Here is a 26,776-nt window from a genome sequence, read left to right as displayed (position 1 = left end):
GTACAATCAGCTTCGAGGAGTACCGACGGGTATCACGATGCACAACGGTAAAGAAAATCTGGGACAAACTTCAAGTCACTCATGAAGGAACCACCATAGTAAAGAAAACCAGGATAGACATGCTGAACAGAGAATATGAAATGTTCTCAATGAAGGAAGGAGAATCCATAGATGAAATGTTTGAAAGGTTCAACATCATCATTGTTGGCTTGGATGCTATGGGATTAAGTATCCTGAATCTGTGGTTGTGAGAAGAGTCTTGAGATGTCTCACAAAAGAGTGGGAAACGAAAGCATTGATAATATCTGAGACTAGTGGTCTTGATTCCATGACATATGATGATTTGAGAGGAAACTTACTTGCATTTGAAAATACATATTTGAAAAAAGATACAAAAAAAGAAAGGAATAGCTTTCACATCTGTTACTAACCCCCTGGATGATGAATCCAGTGATTATTCTTCTGAAAATGAATTTGTTCTGTTTGCCAAAAAATTCAGGAAAATGGTGAAACTCAAGGAGAAAAGCAAAGAAAGCAGTTCTAGGAAACAAAAGAAAGATTTCAGCAAGGTGACTTGTTACAACTGTAAAGAGACTGGCTATTTTAAATCTGATTGTTCTAAGTTGAAAAAGGAAGAGAAGCCGAAGAAGGGAAAGAAGAAAGGACTGATGGCTTCTTGGGAGGACTTGAAAAACAACTCAGAAGATGATGAAGAATCAGAAACAAAGTCCCAACCATGTCTCATAGCGGATCACATTGAACAGGTAGTCTCTCATAACCCTGACACTGAAGATCTTCATCTTATGATAGACCACCTTTCTAAAAAAATTAGATGCTTCTTGCTTGATAACTAAGATCTTGAACAACAAATCACCATTCTTAAAGTTGAAAATGGTTTTCTCAAAGATAAACTGAGGGAGGCTGAAACTGCTGTTGAACTTGTTGAAGAAAACAAGCAGTTAAAGGCTCAACTTAAAGGCTGTGAAAGTAATCATTCTGTGGTTGCATATGTAGACTGTTTTAAAAGAAATGAAGAGTTGCTTAAAGAGGTCAATAAACTTAAAGAAGACTTAGCTAAGTTCACTCAAAGTTCTGAAAACCTAAATCAAATATTGGCTAGTCAAAAACCTCTTTATGATAAAGCTGGCTTGGGTTTCTTCAAATCTGTTGAGAAACCTTCTTTTAAAAATATTGTTTCATCTTTTAATGATACAAGGTTTCAAAACCCAACAAGCTTTAGCAAAACAGCAACTCCAAGATTTTGTAGACTTTGCAACCGTAATGGCCACTTTCCCATTCAATGTTTCTTTGGTGAAAGAATGATTGGTAACAAAGTGTGCAAAATTATTTTTGACTATAATGGTTTAGGACAAAGAAGATAGTTTAACGTGAAAGGATCCAAGAAGATTTGGATACCTAAGGTTACTTGAGCTCATTTTGTAGGTATGCCTAGCATCCATGCAGAAGGACCATATGTGGTATATGGACAGTGGATGCTCTAGGCATATGACCGGAAAGGCAACCTTCTTCATAAAGCTTGATAAGTATGATGGAGGGTTTGTCACTTTCGGTGATGATGGTAAAGAAAAAATAGTGGCCGTTGAAAAAGTTGGTAAAAGTTTTTCTTCCTTTATAAATGATGTTCTTCTTGTTGATGGTTTGAAACACAATTTACTAAGTGTAAGCCAATTATGTGATCTTGGATATGAAGTTGTTTTTAGAAAATTGGTGTGCTTAGTTATTTGTGAAAAATCTGGGGATATTTTGTTTGAAGCTAAGAGATGTAATAATGTGTATGGATTGACTCTTGAAGATTTAAAAGATCAAAATGTAACATGCTTTACCTCTCTTGAATCTGAAAAATGGCTATGGCATAAGAAATTAGGTCATGCAAGCATGTACCAAATTTCTAAACTTGTTAAGAAAAACTTGGTAACAGGAATTCCAAATATTAAATTTGATAAGGATATTACTTGTGATGCTTATCAATTAGGCAAACAAGTAAAAACCTCTTTTAAACCAAAAGATGGAATTTCTACCAAGAGGCCATTAGAAATGTTTTTGGTCCAACAAGAATACAAAGTTTAGGAGGTAAACATTATGGATTGGTAGTGGTGGATGATTACTCTAGATTTAGTTGGGTACTTTTTCTTGCTCATAAGAACGATGCTTTCCATGCTTTCTCAACCCTTTGTAAAAGAATTCAAAATGAAAAAGATTTGAAAATTGCCCATTTAAGAAGTGATCATGGAAAGGAATTTAAAAATCAAGACTTTGAAAAATTCTGTGATGATTTTGGAATTGCTCACAATGTTTCATGCCCTAGAACACCTCAATAAAATGGGGTGGTTGAAAGAAGGAATAGAAGCCTTCAAGAGATGACTAGGGCTATGCTATGTGAAAATGAGATTCCAAAATTTCTATGGGCTGAAGCTGTAAATATAGCTTGTTACATTTTGAATAGGACCATTATTAGAAAAGGGTTAAAGAAAACTCCTTATGAGCTATGGAAAGGAACCCCTCCTAATCTTAAGTATTTCCATGTTTTTGGATGCAAATGCTTTGTACTTAACAATAAAGAAATCTTGATAAATTTGATCCAAAATCCTATGAGGGGATGTTTGTTGGATACTCCACCACTAGCAAGGCTTATAGAATTTACCTCAAAGAACATAGAACAATAGAGGAATCCATACAAGTTTCTTTTTGTGATACTAACTCAATTCCCAGTGTTGTGATAGAAAATGATACAGATTGTGAAAATGCTGTCAACATGGAAATCAGTAAAGAAAATCCCAAGTCTGTCCAAAATGACGAATCTGTCCGTCCAATTTTTCTCATTAGGATGGAGGAGACATTTCTGTTTTGTCTCCTGAGCCAGCAAGAGAATCTGGAACAGAACAACCAATTGAAACTCATCAAATCTCAACATCACTCCGAAAGCCAAGAGAATGGAAGTCCATGAGGGGTTATCCTCATGACTTTATCATTGGTGATCCCTCTCATGGTGTAACAACAAGATCCTCAACCAAAAGGCAAACCGAACCAATAAATCTCACTTTCTTGTCACAAATAGAGCCTAATAATGTGAAGCAAGCTCTTGAAGATCCCTCTTGGGTCAAAGCCATGCAAGAAGAGCTTGCTCAATTTGACAAGAATGAGGTTTGGACACTAGTACCTCATCCGGATGGTAAGAAGGTAATGGGTACTAAGTGGGTTTTCAAAAATAAGTTAGATGAGGATGGAAAAGTTGTTCGTAACAAGGCTAGATTAGTGGCCCAAGGTTACGATTAAGAAAAGGATATAGATTTTGATGAGTCTTTTGCTCCGGTAGTAAGAATGGAAGCAATTAGGTTGCTTATTGCCTATGCTGCCCATAAGGGTTTTAAAATGTTTCAAATGGATGTCAAATGTGCTTTCCTTAATTGTTTTATTGATAGAGAAGTATTTGTGGCACAACCTCCCGGTTTTGAAGATAAAGAATTTCTAAACCATATTTTCAAACTCTCAAAGGCTCTTTATGGTCTTAGGCAAGCTCCAAGAGCTTGGTATGAAAGGCTTAGTGCCTTCTTGTTGGAAAATCAATTTCAAAGGGTACCACCGATACTACTTTATTTATTAAAGCATCTAATGATGATATCCTCCTAGTTCAAGTTTATGTGGATGATATAGTGTTTGGATCGGCCAATGAATCCTTGTGTGAAGAGTTTGGAAAACTCATGACTAATGAGTTTGAAATGAGTTTAATGGGAGAGCTAACATTCTTTCTTGGCCTCCAAATTAAACAAACTCCTAGTAGTACCTTTATTCACCAAGGAAAGTATGCTAAAGAATTAATCAAGAAATTTGGCCTAGAAAATTTCAAACCAATGGGAACACCAATACATCCAAACACTAAACTTGAAAAGGATTATGATGGCAAAGATGTAGATGAAACAAGGTATAGAGGAATGATAGGTTCACTCATGTATCTTACTTCCTCTAGACCGGACATTGTTCAAAGTGTGGGTGTATATTCAAGATTTCAATCTCACCCAAAAGAATCCCATCTTTCGGCCGTTAAACGCATCATTAGATACATTAAGGGAACTAGTAATTATGGCTTATGGTATCCAAAATCTGATGATTTTTGTGCAGTAGGGTTTTGTGATGCAGATTATGCGGGAGATCGGGTGGATAGAAGGAGCACATCCGGCATGTGTTGCTTCCTTAGAAGCTCACTCAACATGTGATCAAGCAAGAAACAAGCAACAGTAGCTCTATCCACAGTCGAAGCTGAATACATTTCTGCATCTGCATGTTGTTCACAATTAATTTGGTTAAAAACTCAATTGGAGGATTACAAATTAAAAATCAATAGTATACCCTTGTTTTGTGACAACATGAGTGCTATAAACATTTCAAAAAATTCTATTTTGCACTCAAGAACCAAGCACATTGAGATCAAATATCATTTTATTAGAGAACATATGCAAAAGGGTACTATTGATATTCAATTTGTAAAATCCGAAGAACAACTTGCGGATATTTTCACTAAGCCCTTGTGTGAAGACAGATTCTGTTCCTTGAGAAATAGTTTGGGAATGATAGAATTAAGTTATGTTGATAATTAGTGAAATTTTTTGACTCTGTTTGATTTTGTCTCGTAGGAAGGAAGGAGACATTTTTTATGACGTGAGGAATGGGCCATGATTCAGGGGGAGACTGAACTGATATTAATTATCTTGGGCCCACCAAATTTATTTGACCTTACTCTGACCCGTTTTGAATCTCTCATTGTGTTAATCATACTTTTGAAAGTTGTCATATCAAATCTTGTAGGAAGGGGTTGTTGTCAAATCAAATCTTTATCCTTCCCTCATCCCTTGATTCTAGGAGCTAACCCTTCAAGTTTTAATTTTAAAATCTTTTCTTGGTTAATAACCGCACCCCTTAATGGGTAATAAATACCTCACTTCTCTCTCCAATCAGTATTTAATGCTTCCCTAACCTCCCACATCTCTCCACTCACTTCGGCCCCTCTCTTCATCTTCCATCTTCCTTCTCCATTTTCATAACATGAAAAAGAAAGTTGCTCCAAGGAAGAGTAGCCGAACCCCTCTACCAAGACATCCTCCATCTTCAACTCCTCAAACCCATACACACATTCATATTCATTCTACCTCTTCTTCATCCCCCTCACCCTCCTCTAAACAAACAAACACTATGAGAAGAAAGGTGATAGCAAAGAAAACCTCATACAGAAGAAAGCTGGGAAAAGAGAAAGATCCAATCGAAGAAGAAGAAAAGGAGTCTCACACATCCATACCTCATTCATCTCCAGAGAAAGCAACCCCACACACTGCTGCCCGAAGCTCCCAGAAGACCAAAGGTTACGTGCTACGTAACACAAAAGAACCACCAAATCTGGAATTCCTGGACTTCAAGAACAAATACAACAAAAATCATTCACATTTTGATCCAGGAAGATTTAATTCTTGTGCGTCTTATGAGTTTCACAAAGAGGTGTTGAAGAAACGTCACTTGTGTGCTTCATACATAGTGAACCTGGACTCTCTTGCTGCTAAAGGAATCAACTTCATCACTCTTTTTGAGAATATGAAGTGGTCTCCCTTGTTCAAAATTCAAAAACCTGTATACCTTGCCTTGGTCCGAGAATTTTATGCAAACATGATGCTGGTGCAATTCATTCCTATGTGAAGAAGGTTTACATGACTCTGAGCATAGAAACAATAAGCGCTGCCCTAGGTTATGTTGATGAAGGTCCGACAGCTTATATGTCAGAAAAATGGGATTCTTATGTTGGAGTTACATATCAGATTGCTCTGCAACAAATCTGTGAAAATCTGTCTGGGCTGGATGGCACGGTTCCAACTCACAAGGCCCTTGGTCCAGAAAGAGCATTGCTGCACAGAATTATTACTCACATTCTGACTCCACAGACTGGCTCACACAATAGAGTAACCATTTCTGATTCCTTTGTGCTTTTTGCCATTATTACTTCATCTCCTATTTCCTTTGCATATCTCATGATAAGGCATATGTGGGAATGTGTTAGGAGCACCAAAAAGGCTAACCTTCCCTATGGCATATTTCTTACCTACATATTTGAATACTTCAATATTGATCTAACTAATGAAGATGTAGAGAATAAAGTTTCATCAATTAAGGGAGGAGGAGTTTCAGGTACTATGAAAGGCACCAAAGGCAAACGGTCAATGCCCTCTGACAGTGATCTTGAGAGCCGCCCAGCCGAACCATCCAAGGTGACAGAATCGATTAAGGAAGTCCTCACTGAATTTTCTAACATGTCCAAACTGATGGTGGAATCCTACAAGACCGCTCGTAAGCAAGCATACAAAAATGAAAAAGCTTGGACAAAGTGCCAAGAAAGAGTTGGTCTGATACTTCAGAATTTTGAAGAGGAGATGGGGCTGTCGATAAGGATGATAAATCTGGATCTGAGTACAACCTTTCTGATGATTAACTTACTTGTTTCTTGTTGAATTTTGGTTTTGTTTGGTTTATTTTGGTACTTTGTAGGCTGTTTGGATACTCTAGACCTCTGATATTTTGTTAAACACTGGATATTTTGGCTTTGGTTATATCTATGTGTGTTGCATTGTCACTTTTTGCAGGTTCCCCTTTGATGACAAAAGGGGGAGGAAAGCTGAAAAATTGAAAGAAAAGAAACAGGGACTGAAATCTCTTGTGATTCATGATCATCCCTGTTCCAATGATTATGATCTGTTTTGTTGAAATAGTTGCTGTATTTGGAACTTGGTTATTTTTGACATGTTCTGCTGTGTTGATGCCTCATGCTCTGTTTTGTTGAAATGTTTGTTGAATTTGGGATTTAATTGTGATTTGAATTTAGTTGTGATTTGATAATCTCTTTAAGCTTTGATACATTGATATATTCCTTATGCTCTGATATGATTCTGTTTAAGTTGAAAATGTTTTTCTTACTATAAACTGATAATTTTTGCTCTGATATGATGGCTGAAAAATGTTGTTCATATAATCAAATTATTTGGGAATTATCAACTGCTTTTCATGTACTCTGTACTCAAAGTATTTTTTTATTGTTATTGAGCAAAAAATTATTTATATGATAACAAGTCAAGCTGTGTGTATCATGTTGTTTCTGCTCATAAATTAAGTCATTCAACATCTCAAAATTTCATATATTGGATAACATAGTTGCCTTAAGCTTGATTTCAAAAGTTACAGGAAAAGCTTCCCTTGGTAAAATGGCATATATTAAGGGGGAGCCATGTAACAATTGGAAAGGTGAAGGAATCCCAATATTCAAAGGGAGTACTCTAATCTTTGATCTCTTTCCATTTCAATTTTTAATAATGTTTGTCATCAAGGGGGAGATTGATGAGTTTGGAAAACTCCAAATTAAAATTAGTGATGATCAAACATTATTAATAGAATTAATTGTAAAATTATTAATTTGAGCTTTAATTCCAATTTGCTAATTAATAATTTTGATTACCTGCAAATTATGTCTTGGGCCAAAAAGAAAAAAAAAATATAACAAGCCCAATGGAATATAATTTTTAGCATTGATGCAAAAGTATTTTATGATGGCTGAAATAATGTTTTGTTAATTGAGCCAGAATCTAGACAACCAAGCCCAATACAATCAGCCTTGTTCAAGAAAATGTTTAAGTTATATGGCTGAATTGTTAGTGTGAAAGTTGGGCCAAATTCAATTATTATTAGCCCAAATCTATTTTGAAGAAAAGACCCACTAAGCTTGGTTCAAATTAGAAAAATGAGAAAGAGGGAACCATGCATGCTTCCACGGATCCCATTCCCTTCTTTTGGTAGATTTCAAAGTTATTAAACTTGCTTTAATTGCATTGGAACCATGAGAGAGAAAATAGCAATTGATTTGATTGCTATCATCAGTGCTACACGCTACTCCGCAAAGGAAAGTGGGAAACTTAATTCATTTTATCAATTTCATTGATTATTGTTCAAATTTCTCTCTCTTCTCTCTCTTCTCTCCTCTAGCTTCGGTCACTTCACAGCAACTATGGAAGAAATTTTAAGCTATCAAAAGAAGGTGGAAGAAGCTAGTGTCATGGCCATTGTGATGATGACGGTAAGAAAAAGAAAATCTGTGGTATGGCGTGGCTAAGATTTTTACCACAAAAGGTAAGATGTGGTGAAGTAATCTCAAGCCTTCCATAACCAAAAATAGAAGAAGATCAATTCGGTTAGAGGAAGAAGATCCTTGGAGGTATGGCTTGTCTCTGCTTTTACTCAACCACTACAGGAGGTAGCCACTGTAGCTACGTGGTGGATGAGGCAGAAGTTGGAGCAGATGAAGCTGTCATCATCAAGAACTCATCAAGCGCTAGGAATCCTTCTTGGAGTGCAAGTCAAGATGGAAGGCTCGGATTGATAAAGCTTGGTGCAAAGGGAAGACACAGAGGTAATTGCATGTTGGGTTTTACATTCGGTCTCCTCTCCTCTCTCTCTCTCTCTGGCCGAACCGGTTTTTGTTTGAAGAAGAAGAAGTTTAGCTTGGTTCAACAGTTTCAATCGTGGAGGCTTCCTCTTCTATAAATAAGGGAGAACAGCCAGGGCTTGAAGCAAGGAGTGAGAGTGCAAGGCACAGAGTTCTCATAGCTACCTAAGCTAACAGAAGTTCTTCTCCTTCAATGTTCTTCATTTTGTATTTTTCTGTTTAATTTTGTCTGTCTTGAGTCTCATGAAAAAAAGGCAAACAGTGAGGTTTGTAAGAAAAAGCCATAGAGCGGAAAAAGGCAGAGAGTGCAAAATTAAAAGAAAAAATCCATAGATGTCCTTAGAGGTTATTTGTACATCTGTGTTGTGTTTCATGATTCTATGGGAATCCTCTTGTAAGTTAGGTTAGTACTTAGCAGTTGAAAGCTTGGTTGTGACCAAATCAAGTTCATGATTGGGGTTTAGATTTTGGACTTGTCCCGGATAGGAAGGGTAGTTCCTAAGGAGAATTGGTGTATGTAATCATGAAGATTATAGTGAAATTCCATCATTATTGTGATGGAGACTGGATGTAGGCTGCATTGCACTTGGCAGCTGAACCAGGATTTTTCGTGGTGTGGTTCTCTCTCTTTCTTCTACTTCATTTCTGTTTCTGCTGCATAGGAGATAAATCTGAAAAATATCTCATGCCGGGTTACGAGATAAAAAGAAAAAATCTCGTGGCTGGGTACGAGACAAAAATAAAAAAGTCTCGAGAAGTTGTTTCCAAAACCAGCAAGTTTTAAGAAGCAGAAAAAAAATGGGCTAAGATTTAACCCCCCTTCTCTTAGCCACTGAAAATCATCATAATTTTATTTAATTTAAATAAAATAGACCTTTATTAGTGTAGTCATTATTTATTTTAGAAGACATTTTCATTTGTATTGTATTATATAGACGTTTAAATTAATTATTTTACTAAATACTTTCATTATTCAAGTAAACTTTTTTATGTAAATAAATTTATAACTTAAAGATTTGTAGTTATTTGCTTAAATAGTTTACTTATAATTCAAATTAATTCATGATTTAGTATTTTTATTGTTTACCAGAGGCCTCGCCTACTGCTTCCAAGGAGAGTGAGTCACATACTCCCACCACCGAACGTCATTGTCCCGTACTTGAAGGAAGCCAGGTTTGGTGATGCGTTGCCACTCAGGGATTTTGTGTTCGACAACTCCCTGATCACGACATTCGTTGAGCGTTGGCGCTCAGAGACCTGCACCTTCCACCTGTCGTGGGTGAGTGCATGATCACCTTACAGGACGTCGCATACCACCTCAGATTGCGTGCTAATGGAGATCCCGTGGGTGGTTGCTTTTGTGACTTTCACACATGGTATGGAACTGGGGACTGGGGCTGGGAGTTGGTTGAAAAGCTACTCGGTGTCAAGCCTCCTGTAGTCCAGCAGCAAGGAGCATGTCTGACAGATGCCGCCCAGTACTGATGACCCAACCATTCTCCGACAGTATGCGAGGTGCTACATACTATTGACGATAGGGGGTTACTTGATGATTGATAAGTCCAATAATGAGGTTCGTCTCCAGTGGCTCCCACTACTTGACGATTTTAAGAGGTGCCGAAGTTTGTCTTGAGGATTTGCAGTGCTAGCATGGACGTACCATTCCTTATGTTCTGCGGCCCACCGCTCTACCACAGACATCGCTAGGTGCACTCCTCTACTGGTATCTTGGATATACCAGAGGTTCCCTAAGTAGTGTCCACCTGAGCGACAGAGTCACATGTTCCCTATGGCTGGGAGGTAACTATTTAGTTTGGTTTTACTATTCTTCATTTTTCGCATAACATTATTAAGACAGATTGACTGAATGGTGGTTAATGTTACAAGTGTCCACAGGTTGATCGGCATGACACAGCAGAACAGGGACCAGTACGAGCATAGGGTCTGCCGATGGTATTAGGAGTTGGATCAGTTACTCTGGGATGAGGTAAGCCATTTACCCTTTTATTTGGTTCAGTTGCATAGATTAGTCAACCTTTTATAGCAACTATCATTGACATCTCTTTCGATGCGTCCATTATAGTTCACGTGGATACTGTACGACGACCCTGCACTGCAGGATATGTGCCCCCTATGGCTGAATGAGGAGGTAGAGTGGGGACATGGATGTCTGTTGTCCCCCTCGTATGCTTCAATATAGTGGAATTCTACCATCCCAATTGTGTGAAGTGTTAGTTCAATGGCGAGAAGGAACCCGGTCAACGTTGACAAGTTCCTGACTACGACGGGCCGTGGTGAGGACGTCTGGTTGCCGACCAAGCTTTGTGGGTGGTACAACCGGTGGAGGACTCGGTTTGGGGAGGGACACCACATACCCATTCAGCCGTGCTTTGACTATCGGCCGACGCGGTACTATTGGCCTACTGGGATTGGTATAGAGTAGCTTGCCATGTCAAACACTTGTCGAGGTAGGACGTACTAGATTACCCCAGGCTGGTCGATTTTACCGGGAGACGTGCAACCTACTGCCAGCAAGTTGAGGGACGTCCTAGACCTTCACTGGGACGTCCTTGACCGTCGTAGGCAGCCAGGGAGGTTCGACCGAACACCAGGAGGCCTACCAGCCGAGAGAGGGGTGTTAGAAAGCACGAAGGTGCTGCACGACGCCGCAAGGATAGGGTCATGCTCCACAGAGAGCACTTGGACGTGGAGTCCGAGGAGGAGGAGGAGTATCACCAACTGGAAGAGCACGGTGATATCCCAAAGGACCAGGGTGACTCGCTGCCTTCTCCACCACATCCGCCATCCGGGTCAGGCTTATAGGTAATTGTACATTTTTTGTTATTTTAAAAGTATTGTTATTATTGAAGAGTAACTAATATTTGTGATAGTCTAAAATTGAAAAAATAAAAAATATAGAGAAAAAGACAAATCCGTCCCTGACCTTTTTTTAGAAGACATTTTCGTCCCTGATGATTGCAAAATACAATGATGTCCCTGATCTTTCAAAATTTTGGACAAATCTATCCCCCCGTTAATCTCAGCCCGTTAGCCCCGTCGGAAAGTGCTGAGTTGGCTGCCGTGGCTCTGACGTCGATGTAACGGGGGGACACGTTGGCATGAATTTCTGGAAATAAGACAGATTAGTCCCCAGCCCCCTTAAACGACGCCGTTTCTCCCCCACCCCCAATCTTTCAAAATCTTGAACCCTATTTCCTCGTCTGCACAGAAAGGGAGAAAGTGGTGAACGAAGAAAGGGAGCATGGCATCGGATGGGGTATCATCTTGCTCCCGAAGGAGTGGAGGTGTAGTAAGGGAAGAGCAATTCGCCGAAGGTTCTGGTCATAAGGGGAAGGATGGCAAAGATGTCGTGGCACCGAAGTGCTTCTGTGGAGAACACGCCATCATGTTCATGTCGAATACCAGCAGCAACCCTAACAGATTATTTCTCGGATGTCCGTTTTATAAGGTATGTATAACTGTTTGGGAATCTGTTAGTGTTAGGGTTTTGGGTAACCCAGGTTTTCATGGTAATATATGTGGAATGAATTTGTGCAGGTGAGACAACCCCATTGCAAGTTTATTTTGTGGTTAGATGAGCACATTGGAAGGCTTGGGTTGAGTGATTCAAGGTTCCAGGCAGAGAAGGAATTAGGTGACGTTGAAGAGCATGAATGGGAGCATGAATGGAAGCATGGCATGGAAAAGAAGATCAATTGTTTAGAGAAGAGGATTGTAGGTTTAGAGTCCAAAAAAAATCCAATTAGATGGTGTATGTATGTGATTATAATTGTCCTGATTGCTGGTATTTTATGTTTGTAAGAACTGATTGATGGTTCAATATGATAAATTTTGTTACATGTTGCCTGGAAAAAATTGAACATATTCTTTCTAGAAATGTTTGAATTTTGTATCCTGTATATTGCAATGTAATGCAGAAAATGAAAGCTGGCTATATCACAGGTAATCAAACCCTGAGTAACTGGCATTAAACCTTTGAACCCAAACATTGTTCATTGTAACTGACAACCCAAAAAAAAAAGGACGACTACTTGGCTAGTAATGTCTGCACATGTATGGCATGCTACCAATGACAAGTTTTTCCTTAACCACAAACAGGTTACCAAAAAAACAGGCTAATACCCAAAAAAAAGATAGTTATATCTGGGAAATACAAAAAATGTTTACAGCAGGACACATTTGCCACAAAATAACATAAGACATGAGTTGCTTCATTCGTTGGACTCCTTCGACGCTGAGACAGTTGGTTTAGATGCTTGTGGGGGTGGGGCCTGCTGAGGCTGTGCAGCTACCTGCGTGCTAGATGGTGCTTGGTGAACTGGTTCTTGGTGCTGTGTGCTACAAGGTGGTGGCCCTTGAGCAAGTGGAGCAGGTGGCCTGAAAATCTTCTGTTTTGATCTGAACTTTGACGGTTTAGGGCGACCTGTGCTGGTGACCATGGATGGAGCATTTCCTGGGGGCCTAAAGGGCTGGTTTAAACTTGGGGCGGGTGGCCTGGCACTGGATCCCGTTGGGGTAGGTGGTCCTAATACAATTGTTGATCTTGTAACTCTTGTTGGAGCAGGGGCAACGTTCATCGCAGCTGAACCAGCTCCGCTCGGAACCTGCCATATATGACGCCAACATAATCAAGCAGTAAATACTCAGAAAATATACTAAACAGGAAATAATGACAAACAATTAGACAGTTACAGTAGGTTCTTGCTGCTGGGGTGTTGAGCTGCTTGATTGGCTGTGTGAAGCATCCTGACAATTTAATATGAGGACATATTAGTTCCTAAGGATTCATATACTAATACAGATCCATCCTTGAAGATTCAGATACTAAGACATACAAATCTCTGAGGTTTAAAGTACTAAGACATTTTAAAGCCTGAACTACTTGCATTAGGGACAGAATAGTTGCTAGATCTTATAAGCAAATATACCATTATTAAGCAACTGATTTTACCTCTGGTGGTGGAGCAGACTGTGACAAAGGAAGACAGACAAGTGCTTGGGATGTGCTCTCTTTCTTCTTCTTAGGCCTTTTGGTCTTCGGTTTCCAATTCGGGTTCGATGGTGCTCCTTTGCAAGTTTTGTAATTATGGCCCTTCTCACCACACTTGCTGCAAGACACAGAGAACGACTTCTTCAGCTTACCCCCTTGCATCAATGGCTCTGCAGGGTCTTTCTGCCAATTGTGCACCTTTGGGCGCCCAATCCCTCTTTTGATGATGGGTGGGTCTGGCTGTGTGAATTCAGTTCTGGCCTAGAACTCTGAACTTGGCACTGGTTGAATACAGTGTGCATAAGTCCTCCTGATGGACTCCATACACAGCCAAGGGTGCACGTAGTCTTGTGGCTGGTCCCGTCTCTTTCTAATGGCAGCAAGTGCATGTATGCAAGGCATGCCTGAGGTGACAAGGGAAACAGTTTTAAAGATGTGCAAAATAACAAAACAATCCAGGAATCATTCTGACTACAGAGAGAAAGAGGTTACCAGTAAGTTGCCATTTGTTGCAGGAGCAAGTGTATTTAATTAGATCTACATCAACCTTGCTTGCCTTCCGGCTCACCTCAAACATTTTCCTCTCGTTGTCACCAACCCATTCAGCCATCCACTTAGTACTAAGATTGACTAACCTCTCCATCCTCTTCTGCTGTACTGGTACTAGCTTTCCAGTGTGGTTATCCAGGATCCGTTTGTGATTCACCATCCTCCTCATCAGATAACATCTGATTTCTTCACACATGGTGAGGATGGGCTTCGTACGGTAAGTAACTATTTTTGCATTGAAAATCTCACACATATTATTTGTGAGGTTATCAACCTTTGCCGCATGAGAGAAATATGCCTTAACCCAACTTTCTGGTGGAAACCTGCTGAGATATTCCCAAGCCCCATGGTTAACTTGCTTCAGTTTGTCCATACATTCCTTGAATTCTGCAATGGTTGTGCATCTAGCACACTCCCACACAACCTCCCTAATGTACAAGTCTTTGAAGCGATTGATGAAATTCTTCCACATATGCATCACACAATTGCGTAGCTTTGCATGTGGCATAACCTCCTTTAGCGCAGGCAGTAAACCCTGCACCATAAAAAGGACATTAAGGAATGTTATGTGAAATTAAAACCTTCATATCTGAAACTAAACTAATTGACTAATCATAATTAAATCTTACTTTTTGTTGGTCTGATATGAAGGTCCACCCATGGCTGGCACTGTCACCAATGTCTTCCTGGAGATTATTCAGGAACCATTTCCAAGCATCTTTGGTCTCACCCCTAACAACTCCATATGCAACAACGTAGAACTGATTGTTGGCATCTTGGGAAACTGCTGCTAGAAGCCAACCCATATAGTAGGTTTTCAAAAAATAGCCATCTAGGTGCAACAAAGGTCTGCACCCATCCTTGAACCCTTTCTTACAAGCATCCAAGCATATGTATAGTTTATCAAATACGGGAGGTGATTCTGGAACTGGCATAAGCTCCAACCTGGCCGTCGAACCTGGATTGCTTATCAGAATCTACTCACAGTAGTCTCTGCTCCGTTTGTATTGGTCCCTCTCATTGCCCATGATCTTCTCCCTGGCCTCAACTACTGCTCTGTACATCATCTTAGGGTGGGGACATAATGAAAAATCCTCTCTTAGAAAGTCAGTTGCCTCCTTCGTGTTCATGTGGGGTTGGGTTGCCATCCTGTTTTCAATCTTCTTGCTAAGCCAATGCTGGTCAGCTGCATTGCTCCCTAAATCCCTTGCACAAGTATGTTCTTGCACATATGTCTTTACTTGATAACACTACAAGGTTTTGTTATAGGACAAATGAACCAGGAATGGACACTCCTCATCCTTGCAACCCACCCTTACCCTCTCCTTGTCATTCTTTATCCACTTCAGCTCCCTCCCTTCAGCTATGAAGGAATCCTTCACCACCTCCTTAAACCTTTCAACAGTAGCAAATCTGGTTCCCAACTCAAATCTCCCCTCACCGTGAGCATAGCCATCGTCGAATTCAGGAAATCTCCTGCTGCTACCTTCATCATCAGATGAAATGGGTGTATGCAACTCCTCGAATTCATACTCAAATACGATTTCTTCCATTTCTGATGGCAACTCACTAATGTAGAAACCCCTACCCCTGCATTGTTCGGCTCCACACCAGGATTACCACCACCTCCTCCTTCATCATTCGGACGAGCAGCCCCCTGACCACCAGTATTAACCCCTGAACTATTTTCTCCCCTAACATTCACCCTGGCCCGTTTCTGAACCCTCCTTTGTTCAACCTTAGCTTTTCCCTTTGACCCTTGCCTCCTTGCAGCTGGCTTCTTCGGGGTGACTATCTTTTTCTACCATGTGTTGATCTTTTTCTCTTGCAACTGGCTTCTTTTTCACTCTCAGAACTAGAGGTCTCCACTTCAGCTGGTGGAGGTTTGTTAAGCACATCCTCCGTGCTTTCGTACCCGTCATCTGATGAAGAGGATGTCTTCAGTTCCTCTAATATCTCATCCACATCCACCTCCACATCCGCTGCCCCATCAGCATCCCTTCCAGCATCTTCAACAACCTCAGGGACATCTACTCCATGATCAAAGTATATATGAAACTCAGCAGAGTTTTGGTTCTTCGATATGTTTTCTCGCATTGCATTTATTCCAGCATCCCCAGTTAACTTGTTCAAACCCGACTCAATGTCGCTACTTGTGGGATCATACCAGTATACTTCCCTGTATGACTGGTATCCCAAACCCTTGAACAACGTAACAAGGTCCCCAAAGTTCACAAAGTCCAGGTCCATCTCAGGGAATCTCTCTTCCTTCCCATTTTCATAAACCAGGGCTCCATCAATCCCTCTGACAAACTTTCCTCCATGGTGAAAAACCGGCACCACAAAAACGTCAACCATCTGAAATTAACCAATGATCAACAAGGTCTCAGTCCATAAACAGTTACCAAAATTTTGAACGAAACCCCTTTGCCCGAACAAGTTCCCCCCTACTGATCATACACACAACGTTTTCAAAAGAAATAAACCACTACATTATACCCCTGTTTCCCACGCTCTCAACATGCACACACACTGCATTCACCCTTCCTTCCCACACAATAACTAAAACTTAAACGAAAAGGATCACGATCTTACCTTCTAAGGAAGACAGCAAGTACGCCCTCAACGAAATCCTCCTTGTTGGCCTCCCACAGCAACTCCACAACGGACCGATTGCTCTTCCACGTAGTGCAATTTTTGGAGGGAGAAACAGGGGAGGGGGACTTTGATCGTTACTCTTCTAGGGTTTTCAGTAATTCAGACGAGAAAGCATGGGTGTTATGGGTATTACATATGGGGATTAAACTGTGTTTGGAGGGGCGGGGGAGAAACGGCATCGTTTAAGGGGGCTGGGGACTAATCTGTCTTATTTCCAGAAAGTCATGCCAACGTGTCCCCCCGTTACATCCACGTCAGAGCCACGGCAGCCAACTCAGCACTTTCCGACGGGGCTAACGGGCTGAGATTAACGGGGGATAGATTTGTCCAAAATTTTGAAGGGTCAGGGACATCATTGTATTTTGCAATCATCAGGGACAAAAATGTCTTCTAAAAAAAAGGTCGGGACGGATTTGTCATTTTCTCAAAAATATAAGATATTAATATAAGGTGTTTGCATCGATACAATGGTAAATTTATACGTACCGATACGTTTAAAATATGAACAAATAACAAGCCATGTAAAATTTATTTTCCACATCAGATTTTTTAAAAAAAATATATATCATATCACTAATTTTACTAAAATACTCTTATAATTTAATAAAAATAAAAAATATTTTTTATTTAATTTTTTAAAAGACTTAAATATCTTTTTTGATATATTAGACAAAAATTATTCTTTTAAATTAATCAAAATATTTAATTTTATTATTTTAAAATTTAAATAATCTAAAAAACAAAAACAAAAACACATCTAACAAAATTATTTATCTTCATAAACCCTAATCAATCATTGATACCAAAAATATTACACAAATCTAAAAAATACTAAAAAAATCACTTTATTGATTTATTCTTTGTTTTGCTAAATTCCTCACCCGACCTTCGTATCTCCTCAGTGTTTGTATCTCCCTCTCTTTCTCTTCAATCTCGTCTCTTCTCCCTCGGAAAGAAGACAAAGAGGCTTCCTCCACCACGCCCTACCAAGGTCACCGCAGCTTTCGCGCGTGCCTCACCTAGCCGAGAAGAACGTCGTCGCGTCAGAGAGCGTCGCCATCTTGTGCGCTCCAGAGAGCGTCGCCGTCTTCTTGGTTCCAGAGAGCGTCGCCGTCTTCCTCGTTCTTCATCACCGTCGTCAGCCTCTCCGATCCGGTAACTTCCTCCCTGCACTATCCATTCCTTCTATGCAAATAGTGTTAAGACGTTTACCTGTTGGGAGAAAGCATAAGCGAGTACTCTTTCTCTTCTGGTTGATGCCTCCATTCTGTTCTGCATTAGCATTTTTTATACATAGCTACTCACAGTGCTATCATCCCATTCTTCCTGAAAATCTCATGAACTATGCTAGTTAACAGAATTCGATCGATGGCGAATTATAGCTAAATTGATAAGCTTAGCACCTTCAATCACTCTTTTAACACTTTTTTATTTATGCAAGAATAAGATGAGCTTTGGTGAATTATTTTAAGCTTAATCTGAATTCAAGTCTTTGAATTTATGTAAATCATACTTGGATGTCAATGATGTAAAGTAAATTCAAACAAGCAAACAAAGCTAGAATACCTTTGTGCCTCGATTATTGGAAGTCTCACAGCAATTAATTCACAGAACAGTTCAATGATCTCCTGGGCAGCCATCATGTTCTCCTCTCTGATAATATGCTCCACCTGCATCAATAGCCCTTCCAAGAGAAGGTTTTAGTATGTTAACAGCATCAATAGCCCTTTCAGCTGCTCCAGCTCCAATTAGAGTGTGCATTTCATCGATAAAAAGTATTATCTCATCACTTTGTTTAATTTCCTCCATCAGTTTCTTCAACCTCTCCTCAAACGCACCACAATATTCAGTTCCAGCAACAAGCAGACCCATATCTGTATTTGTGGATACACTAGAAATCCTACTGCATAGGATAAATTAACTCCCTAAAAGCAACTCATATATAAAAAAAACTACTATTTACTGATATGTATGGTTCTGAATTTACTGATTATAATGAAATCAATCCTAATACCAAAATGGCATAATAACAAGCACCACTAGAAGAAAAATCATAAAGGATCATAAAACCCAAAAGTAATAATGATGGCCAAGAAAATCCACCTTTGAGAATAATAATAATTATATCTCTAGTCAAATCGAAACATTAAGTAATCCGGCAAAACAAAAAAGAATGCAAACGTGAACAAAATATGGTGCGTATGTCACTAGAAGGTTTAAGTAATCAGGTTTTCTAAATATTTAGATTTCTCCTAACAATTTAAGGGCATGCAAGCTAACAGGGGTCATTATATTAAGTATTGACAATGTCAGACAAAGCAAATGAAACTTTATAGAGCGATTGGCCAGATGGCTCAATCTATCTATATAGAGAAATACAATGACTTTATCTTTCAAAAGCAAAACCATGCATAAAGAAACTATCATTATCAGATTCCAAGGAACCATTTCCAGTAAATCCACACAAGGTGAAATAACTGCTCAAAAGAAATCGTACCAGATGTATAAGCAAAGTGTATGTGACTTGTTTGTGCCAATACAGCCTTCTCCAATGGCGGTAAGGAAGCCTCAATATTTTGAACACGAACGATCAATCTATGGCTCCTAGAAGCAGTTGTCATTACTTGTTCCTGCAACCCATGAAAAACCTCTGCTGCAAAACTAAAATATGGACCTTCTATCCTTTCATTAATGAAATATGTTCTTTTTATGTTTTCCAAACCACAAACTAAAATGATGTTTAGAGAAGGCATAAAAGTGCGTTGACTATTGTAACTTTAGTGTGTAATGGCAACTATGTCCCTGCTATAACGCTATTCTCTTTTCTACATCTTTGCTTGGATCCTCTTTCCTTTGATGTTTTTATATAACTTCCTTTTGTTTTTGCCTAATTATTTTCCCTCTCCCTATATTCAGACATGCAACAAGCTTACAACAAAAATAATATTTACGGCCAAATCACAATTTTTTGGAATTCATGATATATTCTGCTATATATGCTCTGAAATATTTTATCATATGAATAGTATTTTTCTATATTATTTTTTTGTTACGTTGTTTTCCTTACTTTGTTAACATAATTTACCACAACAACAAATGAAGTGAATGATTATTAGTGAGCTTACTGATTTTTAGAGCTCCAACCAGAGTAACCGGCAAATTGTGTTAACACATGTCTTCATGTTCTAACCTTGTCACTTTTTTGTTTGAATCTTTGTTCATGTTTCATGAAAGCTTCTCCGAAAGTGCTTGACATCAGAAGGCTCCACACCGTAGAACACCGCTTCGACGTATTGCCCCAACTTATGCTTCATTCAAGGATCTTCTGGAACTCGTTTAAGCACCAAGTGGAGGAAGCGTAGTTTGGTGAGAGAACAATGATTGCAAACATGGAGTCTTCAATTGCTGTGAGAAATTCATGTGAAATAACGTCACCTTTGCGAAGGTTGGTCTCATCAATGAAGGTAGTGATTCCCTTCATTGTGAGTGCGCATAGAGATGGCTAGTGAATCCATTGCGAGGGTCTTCACCCTGAAGCTGTGATGAACACATCATACTTGCATGATCTTGAAGAAGTAGAAGCCATGTATACAGAGAAGACGATTACGAGCAAAGAAGAAAGATAACTGGGTTTGTGTTAGAGTGAATAGTATAGTAAAAGCAGCTAGACGGAGAGAAAAGCTTCTATAATACAAAACTGGAAACTGGAATTTAATGTAATATTAGAAGAAGCAAGACCGAGAGATGCCGAACTTAAAAAGTTTATATAATGTTGGGTTGAGATTGACTTATATTCTGTTTCATTCTCACTCTGAAAAAGTGAAAATACAAAACCATTTGTTTTGGCGTTTTGCCGTACAAACCACTTTCCCTTTTTGCGATAAAAAAAAATAGCCAATTATAGAGTGAGAACGAAACAGAGTCTACACTATAAATCAATCTCAACCCAACATTATATTAAATTCCAGTTTCCGATTTTCAGTTTCCATATTATAGAAGCTTTTCAAGTTCGGAATCTCTCTGTCTCTCATCTTCCGATATTACATTACATTCCAGTTCCAGTTTTCAGTTTCCAGTATTATAGAAGCTTTTCTCTCGCTCGCTGCTTCTACTATCCTATTCACTTTCCGCATTATAGAAGTTTTTCTCTCGCTCGCTGCTTCTACTATCCTATTCACTTTCCGTATTACTCTAACACAAACCCAGTTTACTCGTAATCCTCTTCTCTATATACATGGCTTCCACCTCTTCTACTTCTTCAAAATCATGCAAGTATGATGTGTTACTCAGGCAATGGATTTACTAGCCATCTCTATGCCGCACTCACAAGGAAGGGAATCATTACCTTCATTGATGAGACCAACCTTCGCAAAGGTGACTTTATTTCACATGAACTTCTCACAGCAATTGAAGACTCCATGTTTGCAATCATTGTTCTCTCACCAAACTACACTTCCTCCACTTGGTGCTTGGACGGACTCCAAAAGATCCTTGACTGCAAGGATAAATTGGGGCAACACGTCGAAGCAGTGTTCTACAGTGTAGAGCCTTCTAATGTCAGGCACCAGAAAAGAACCTTTGGAAAAGCTTTCATGAAACATGAACAAAGATTCGGACAAGAATATAATAAAATATTTCAGAAAGGGTAGAAAGGGAGAGGGAGGATGAGGAGATTTGTTGATATATGGTGGGTGGTGGAGACTTGTAAATGTATGAAAATGGAGGAGGGGGAGACTTGTACATATAGGGTGGGTGAGGTTCATGTGCAGGTGGCGCCGCTTGTGGAGCTGGGTGGTAGGGAGAGTTGTGGCATCCATAATAAGGACTCTGATCATCATCAGCAGCAACATTGATAGCAATTAAGCAAAATGCTAATGCATAAATGAGTGGAGGCAAATGCTTCCATGTCATTGAGGTTCCCATAACAACTAACTCTTGCGGCAGCTGCAACCTCAGCTCCAAACCTCTTACGCAGCAACCACAACAACTCTAATCACAACATAGAATAACCAAGAATCAATCTTATAGCCAAGGTTCTGAGAACCGGACCAGTCATTGAACCAATCAAGTGACTGGTTCAATGGTTCACTGGTTCGACCAGAGTCGAACCGTGGTTAAACCGGGTTAATTAAATATACAGTGAAATTATAAAAAAAATTCAATATACAAATCACAACATTGAATATAGCATTCAAAAATCCAGAGCCTCAAAACCCAGAATCCAAAATATTCTATATAGCATTCAAAATAAATAAAAAACTCAAGCAAATTTTGAATGAACATCGGATTGCAAAAGAGCCTTTTGTACTTTCTGTAACAAACAAACCACACAAACAACAATCAGCATCCACTGTACTGTTATAGGGTTTGGACCAATAATGGGCCTGAACACACTTTATCAATTGACATAGAAATTAGAAAATTATCTACCCGAGTACAAAGTATAGCAATACTATTGCACAGTAAACAAATTGAAAATTTCTGTAAAACGCAAATAAAAAATCCAAATTACAGAATGATTAACAAAAAAATTAACAAAATAAAAAAACTGAGAAGTTCACGGCAGCAGAACAAATTCCCTACGACTCAACAACTTCAAATAGTAAATCCAACAAATCAGAATCACAGAATCAGTATTATACTAACTCAGCAACTTGATGGAATCAGAAGTGACAGCGACGAAAAGGGAAGCAGAGAGAGAGAGCTCGAACAAGAGAGAGAGAGAGAGAGAGCTCGGACAGACAACTACCTATGGACCCAGCAATCCTTCGCGACGCGATGCCAGGAGCTCAATGCAGCCCTTCTTGCGACGGCCAGGAGAAGAGGAACATCGAGAAGATGGTTAAGCAGACTTTACCACTAGCGACGATGGCACCCACAGCGAGAAGAAAGGTTCGACGAAGAGTGTGAGTGATGGGTTTCGGATGATAGCTAGTGGGTGGTGGGCTGGTGGCTGTTGGAACTTCGAAGAGAAGAGAGGGAGTGAGGGGATCAAGGGACAAATTAGGGATTTTTGAGTGAAAAGGAAAAAAGGGAAAGGAGGGATTTTTGGTTTCAGCGTTTTAGCTATTTATTTTTTTTTCAGCGTTGGATTTTGGAAACCGGTGCTTTTAAAAACCCATCTGGTTCATCCGGTTTGACGGTTAATCGTTAGTTCGACCGATTTTTTATTGATTTTTTATAAGACGGTTTTGAGAATGGACTGGATCGACCAGATGACAAATTTCCGGTTAACTTGATTGAACTGACTAGTCGGATCCGGTTTTTAGAACCTTGATTATAGCAATTAAGGCCGCAAAACCTTAGCTTAAGGTAACAAAATAATGACTAAAGGACTTTTCGAAACGGAAACGCTTACCGTAACAGAGAAGAAATTACTGAGTGAAGTAGCAACAGTTCCGGTGTTGGTGTATAACAGAAAACTCGCGGTAACCATAAACCTAGCACAACAGCCTCATCAACACGCTCCGTAATAACGCACTTAACAAACAGGGAGATTTAGAAGTAAGGTTAGAGCTTATCAAGACAGAGAATTCAGAGAAGCGGCGGTTTCCGACAGCAGAGGCAGCGGTGGAGCAGCCGCAGCTCCGGTGACAACTCCTGGAGAGCAGAATGGTGACTGAGCTCCGACGGGGTGCTTACACCGAAAGCAGAGGCAACCACCAGCCATTGCGCCAACTAGGAACGGCCATGCATGGCGGTGCACAGTCCGACGACGGCTCGGCAGTGGCGAGGAGTGGTGACGGCATGAACGGCGATGAAAGTGGCTGGCTCCAGCGACGGTGACAGGTCGCGGTGAGAGTGACGATAGCGACGGCGGCTTCCCTTAGCGGCGGCAGCGGCGGATCTGGCGGCGGTTTAGATGAAGACGGCGACAGCGACACCACATGCACGTCCCCTCTCTCCTTGCGAACTCTCTCTCTCTCCTCGGCTTCAATGGTGATGACGGCGGCTCCAATGCAGACCAGCGGCGATGCCGACGGGTCGGGCTGGACGGAACAGTGGCGACGAGTCAGACACATGTCTCCTCTCCCCGCGACTGAGCTCCCTCACGCACGTTATTCCTCTCTCTTCCTTCTGCTCTTCGCGCACTCTCCCTCCTCTGTGCAACACAGCGGCGCAGCGGCAGCTGGACGTGGTGGTGGTGGCACAGCTGGCAACGACAATCTCTCTCCTCCTTTCTCTATGGATCACAGCTCCCTCTCTTCTCTCTTTCCCCTGCTTCCATTTCCCCTTTCTTTTTCTTTCTTTCTTTTTCTGATTTGTGTGTGCGTGTGTTTGTTGGACAAAAGGGGGGCTGCAGCTGCGGCTGCTGTTTGTGTTTGGGGGCTTAGGATTCAATTTGGTAAAAGTTAGGATTAGGATTTGTGTATTGTAATTGGGGATTTTGGATTAATTAGGGTTTGAAAATTCCTAAATCAATTTAGGTTATATTGTATTTATTTTGAAATCTAATTTTTTGGTGACTGAAATAAATTAAACAAAGAAAAATAAAAGAAACAAAACAAGGAACTGCTTAAATAGAGGGACAGTCCCGTTTAAGACTACTCTTAAACTCCTCCCAAGGTGAAAGAAGCTCCACATGCGAAAGTTGTAACTTCATCGCCATCTTTGCCATAGTATCTGCCACCGTGTTTGCATCTCTCATAATCAAACGAAAGTCAACACGCCAATTCCAATGCATGATATCTCTTATTTTGAGCACCAGTGGATCAATAAACCCAAAACCATCTTGAGTAACAAGATTAAATGCTTCCACACAATCCGTCTCACAGATAACATCTCGTTGACCCACATCCCAAGCTAAGAGATATCCTCTCCAAATAGCAAACAATTCTCCTTGAAGAATACTATTACTCTCAATCATTCCCAAACACCCCCTTTGCCAGCTCCCATTACAATCTCTAATAACACAAGCAAAACCAACACTATCACCCGAACCAAACGACGCGGCGACACGAGTGGCGGCTGAATAGGTCGCGGTCCCCCCTTCCTCGCGGATCTCTCTCCTCTGCTTCACCCATGGATGACGGCGATGCTAGCTCCCTTCGGCGAGGACGATGGCGCGAACAGCTGCAGCCATGGCGACGGACTTCACGGTGGTGGTTGCAGCTCGCGGCGACAGAGAAGCTCCTCCGCGACGGCGCAGCTGGCAGCAATGGAAATGAATCAGCAATGACACCCCTCTCTTTTCTGTGTCGGTGTAAGGGTGTGTGTGGATGAGCAACGGCGTGAAAGTGGGCGAGGGGAGGGCGTCTGTGAGTGTATTTGCAGGAAGACGGTGTGTGAGGAGGATGGGTGTGGGCTCGACAGCGTCAAGAAGGAAAAGGAGGAGGAGGGTTATGGCGGCTGGGAGATGAAAATGATGTTGGGGTTAGGGTTTTGCTATGTTAAAAATTAGGATTTGTGAATTAAAAATAGTAAGGGTAATTCTTAAAATCAGATAAAATCTTAAATTATTTTAAATTTAATTAATCAAAATTTATTTTAATTATCTTTAATAAAATAATTTCTGAGATTAAAGTACTTAATGAATAAATAAATCAAAACTAGCTTTTAATAAGATTTTTTTTTTTTTTGAAATTTTTGAGTCTTACACCACCTCTCAATGAATGCATTTATTATAGGCTCATCCACTCAAAAGCGATGAGTGTTCAGCCAAATGATACAAATCATCTCTAATATGATCTGATCATGCAAAGACATATTTTGTTTTCTCTTAATACTGTAAATACACCTAATTGATTGCATTATACGAAAAAAATAACTACGCGCTAATAAAATTCTAAAACATACAAACCTAAACCATAAATTATTTATGAAAATATCCTAATCAGATTTTAAATACATAAATGAGTGTTTTCTATTTAATCTTTTAAATACACAAAAATTATATAGATGTTACGTGAAAATAAAAAATATAAAAATTCTAAAACATGCAAGCCTAAACTATAAATCATTTATAAAAAAAGTCCTAATTAGATTTTAGATACACAATGCGTGTTATTTATCTAATCTTTTAAATAAAACTGGATATATGCTATGTGAGAAGAAAAAATATAAAAATTCTAAAACATAAAAGTTTAACCCATAGATTATTTATAAAATATCCTAATCAACAAATAAATATACAAATGCATGTTATTTATCCAATCTTTTAAATATATAAAAATTACAAAAATATTAGGTAAGACAAAATATAAAAAGACTTATATATTTAAACAGCTACAACTAATCTCTTAATACAATGACAACTCTTATAGTTAGAGAAAGTCTAGGAATTCAGCAGTTTTATTAAAATTGAGTTTTGCTAAGGAGACAATGAGATATCTATACAATTCATACAATGGGCTGTTTATTTGGCCCAATCTAAATTAATAATGTAATTTAACCATCAGTAACCCTCATTTCATATGGCCTTTTACTCCTAATTTTTACCTAATTCAAATTTTTTCCCTTTAACCCTTTTATCCCCGGCGACGTAGAGCCTCTGATTCCTTCGACCGGAGCTGTAGCACCCAGCTTCGTCGCACCTACGCCCTTGCGGGAAGGAACTCCATCGCTCCTCACGCGACTGAACATCCGTCTACTGAGGAGTCAACATCCATCATCGCCGACTCAAGAACAGTGCTGGAGTAATATCCCATGGCAAGAGAAGCCCAAGAAAGGGCGGTTGCAATAGACCTCATGCTCCATGGCGCTTCAGTGAAGAAGAACTCCATCATCCCAGCAAGAGTGAAAAGATCAACAGAGCCAAGAAACAAGTACTGTAACACCACCCACAAGAACATTATGGGAAGAGGCTCCGTTGAATCCGTTAGACCATGAATCAACGCCGTTTTCTTTCTCTTTGTTTCGACTAACGCGGCAACTGCCATGGCCACTATGGAAAGAACCAACCCTGTTCCAATTCTTTGTAAATGCGTGATTTCGGTTTCGGTTCTGGTTATTTTTCTTGCGAATGGGAGGATGGCGTGGTCGTACATGGGGGCAAGAACCATGATGAAGAGAACTGGGAATACAGGGAGAGAAGCTGGTGGGACCTTGAAGGAACCAAGATTTGTGTCCAT

The 26,776-nt window shown here is 39.9% G+C and overlaps 2 protein-coding genes across 5 annotated transcripts; both read right to left on the bottom strand.

Annotated features, from left to right (window-relative positions):
• LOC110266008 lies at positions 18,214-23,539 on the bottom strand. Of its 4 annotated transcripts, none has more exons than XR_002352823.1 (4): positions 23,065-23,539; positions 21,448-21,695; positions 19,204-19,336; positions 18,219-18,376 (listed from the first exon to the last, which is right to left on the bottom strand). XR_002352823.1 is itself a non-coding variant. In XM_021109677.1 (3 exons), the coding sequence occupies exons 1-3, from the start codon at positions 23,140-23,142 to the stop codon at positions 18,227-18,229; spliced, it is 375 nt and encodes a 124-aa protein (XP_020965336.1). In that variant the 5' UTR covers positions 23,143-23,539; the 3' UTR covers positions 18,214-18,226. The 4 variants fall into 4 exon arrangements, 2 of the variants coding, with proteins under 2 accessions (XP_020965336.1, XP_020965335.1); XR_002352822.1 differs by having other exon boundaries at positions 18,222-18,609; XM_021109677.1 differs by lacking the exon at positions 21,448-21,695 and having other exon boundaries at positions 18,214-18,390.
• Positions 24,745-26,776, bottom strand: LOC107611348 (protein NRT1/ PTR FAMILY 4.6-like). The gene is made up of 2 exons (XM_016313285.1): positions 26,287-26,776; positions 24,745-25,055 (listed from the first exon to the last, which is right to left on the bottom strand). The coding sequence occupies exons 1-2, from the start codon at positions 26,774-26,776 to the stop codon at positions 24,745-24,747; spliced, it is 801 nt and encodes a 266-aa protein (XP_016168771.1).

Source organism: Arachis ipaensis, chromosome B08, assembly GCF_000816755.2.
Source record: "Arachis ipaensis cultivar K30076 chromosome B08, Araip1.1, whole genome shotgun sequence".
Lineage (NCBI taxonomy): Eukaryota > Viridiplantae > Streptophyta > Magnoliopsida > Fabales > Fabaceae > Arachis > Arachis ipaensis.
Note: the sequence above shows the minus strand (reverse complement) of the source record. Positions and strands in the feature narration are given on the sequence as shown.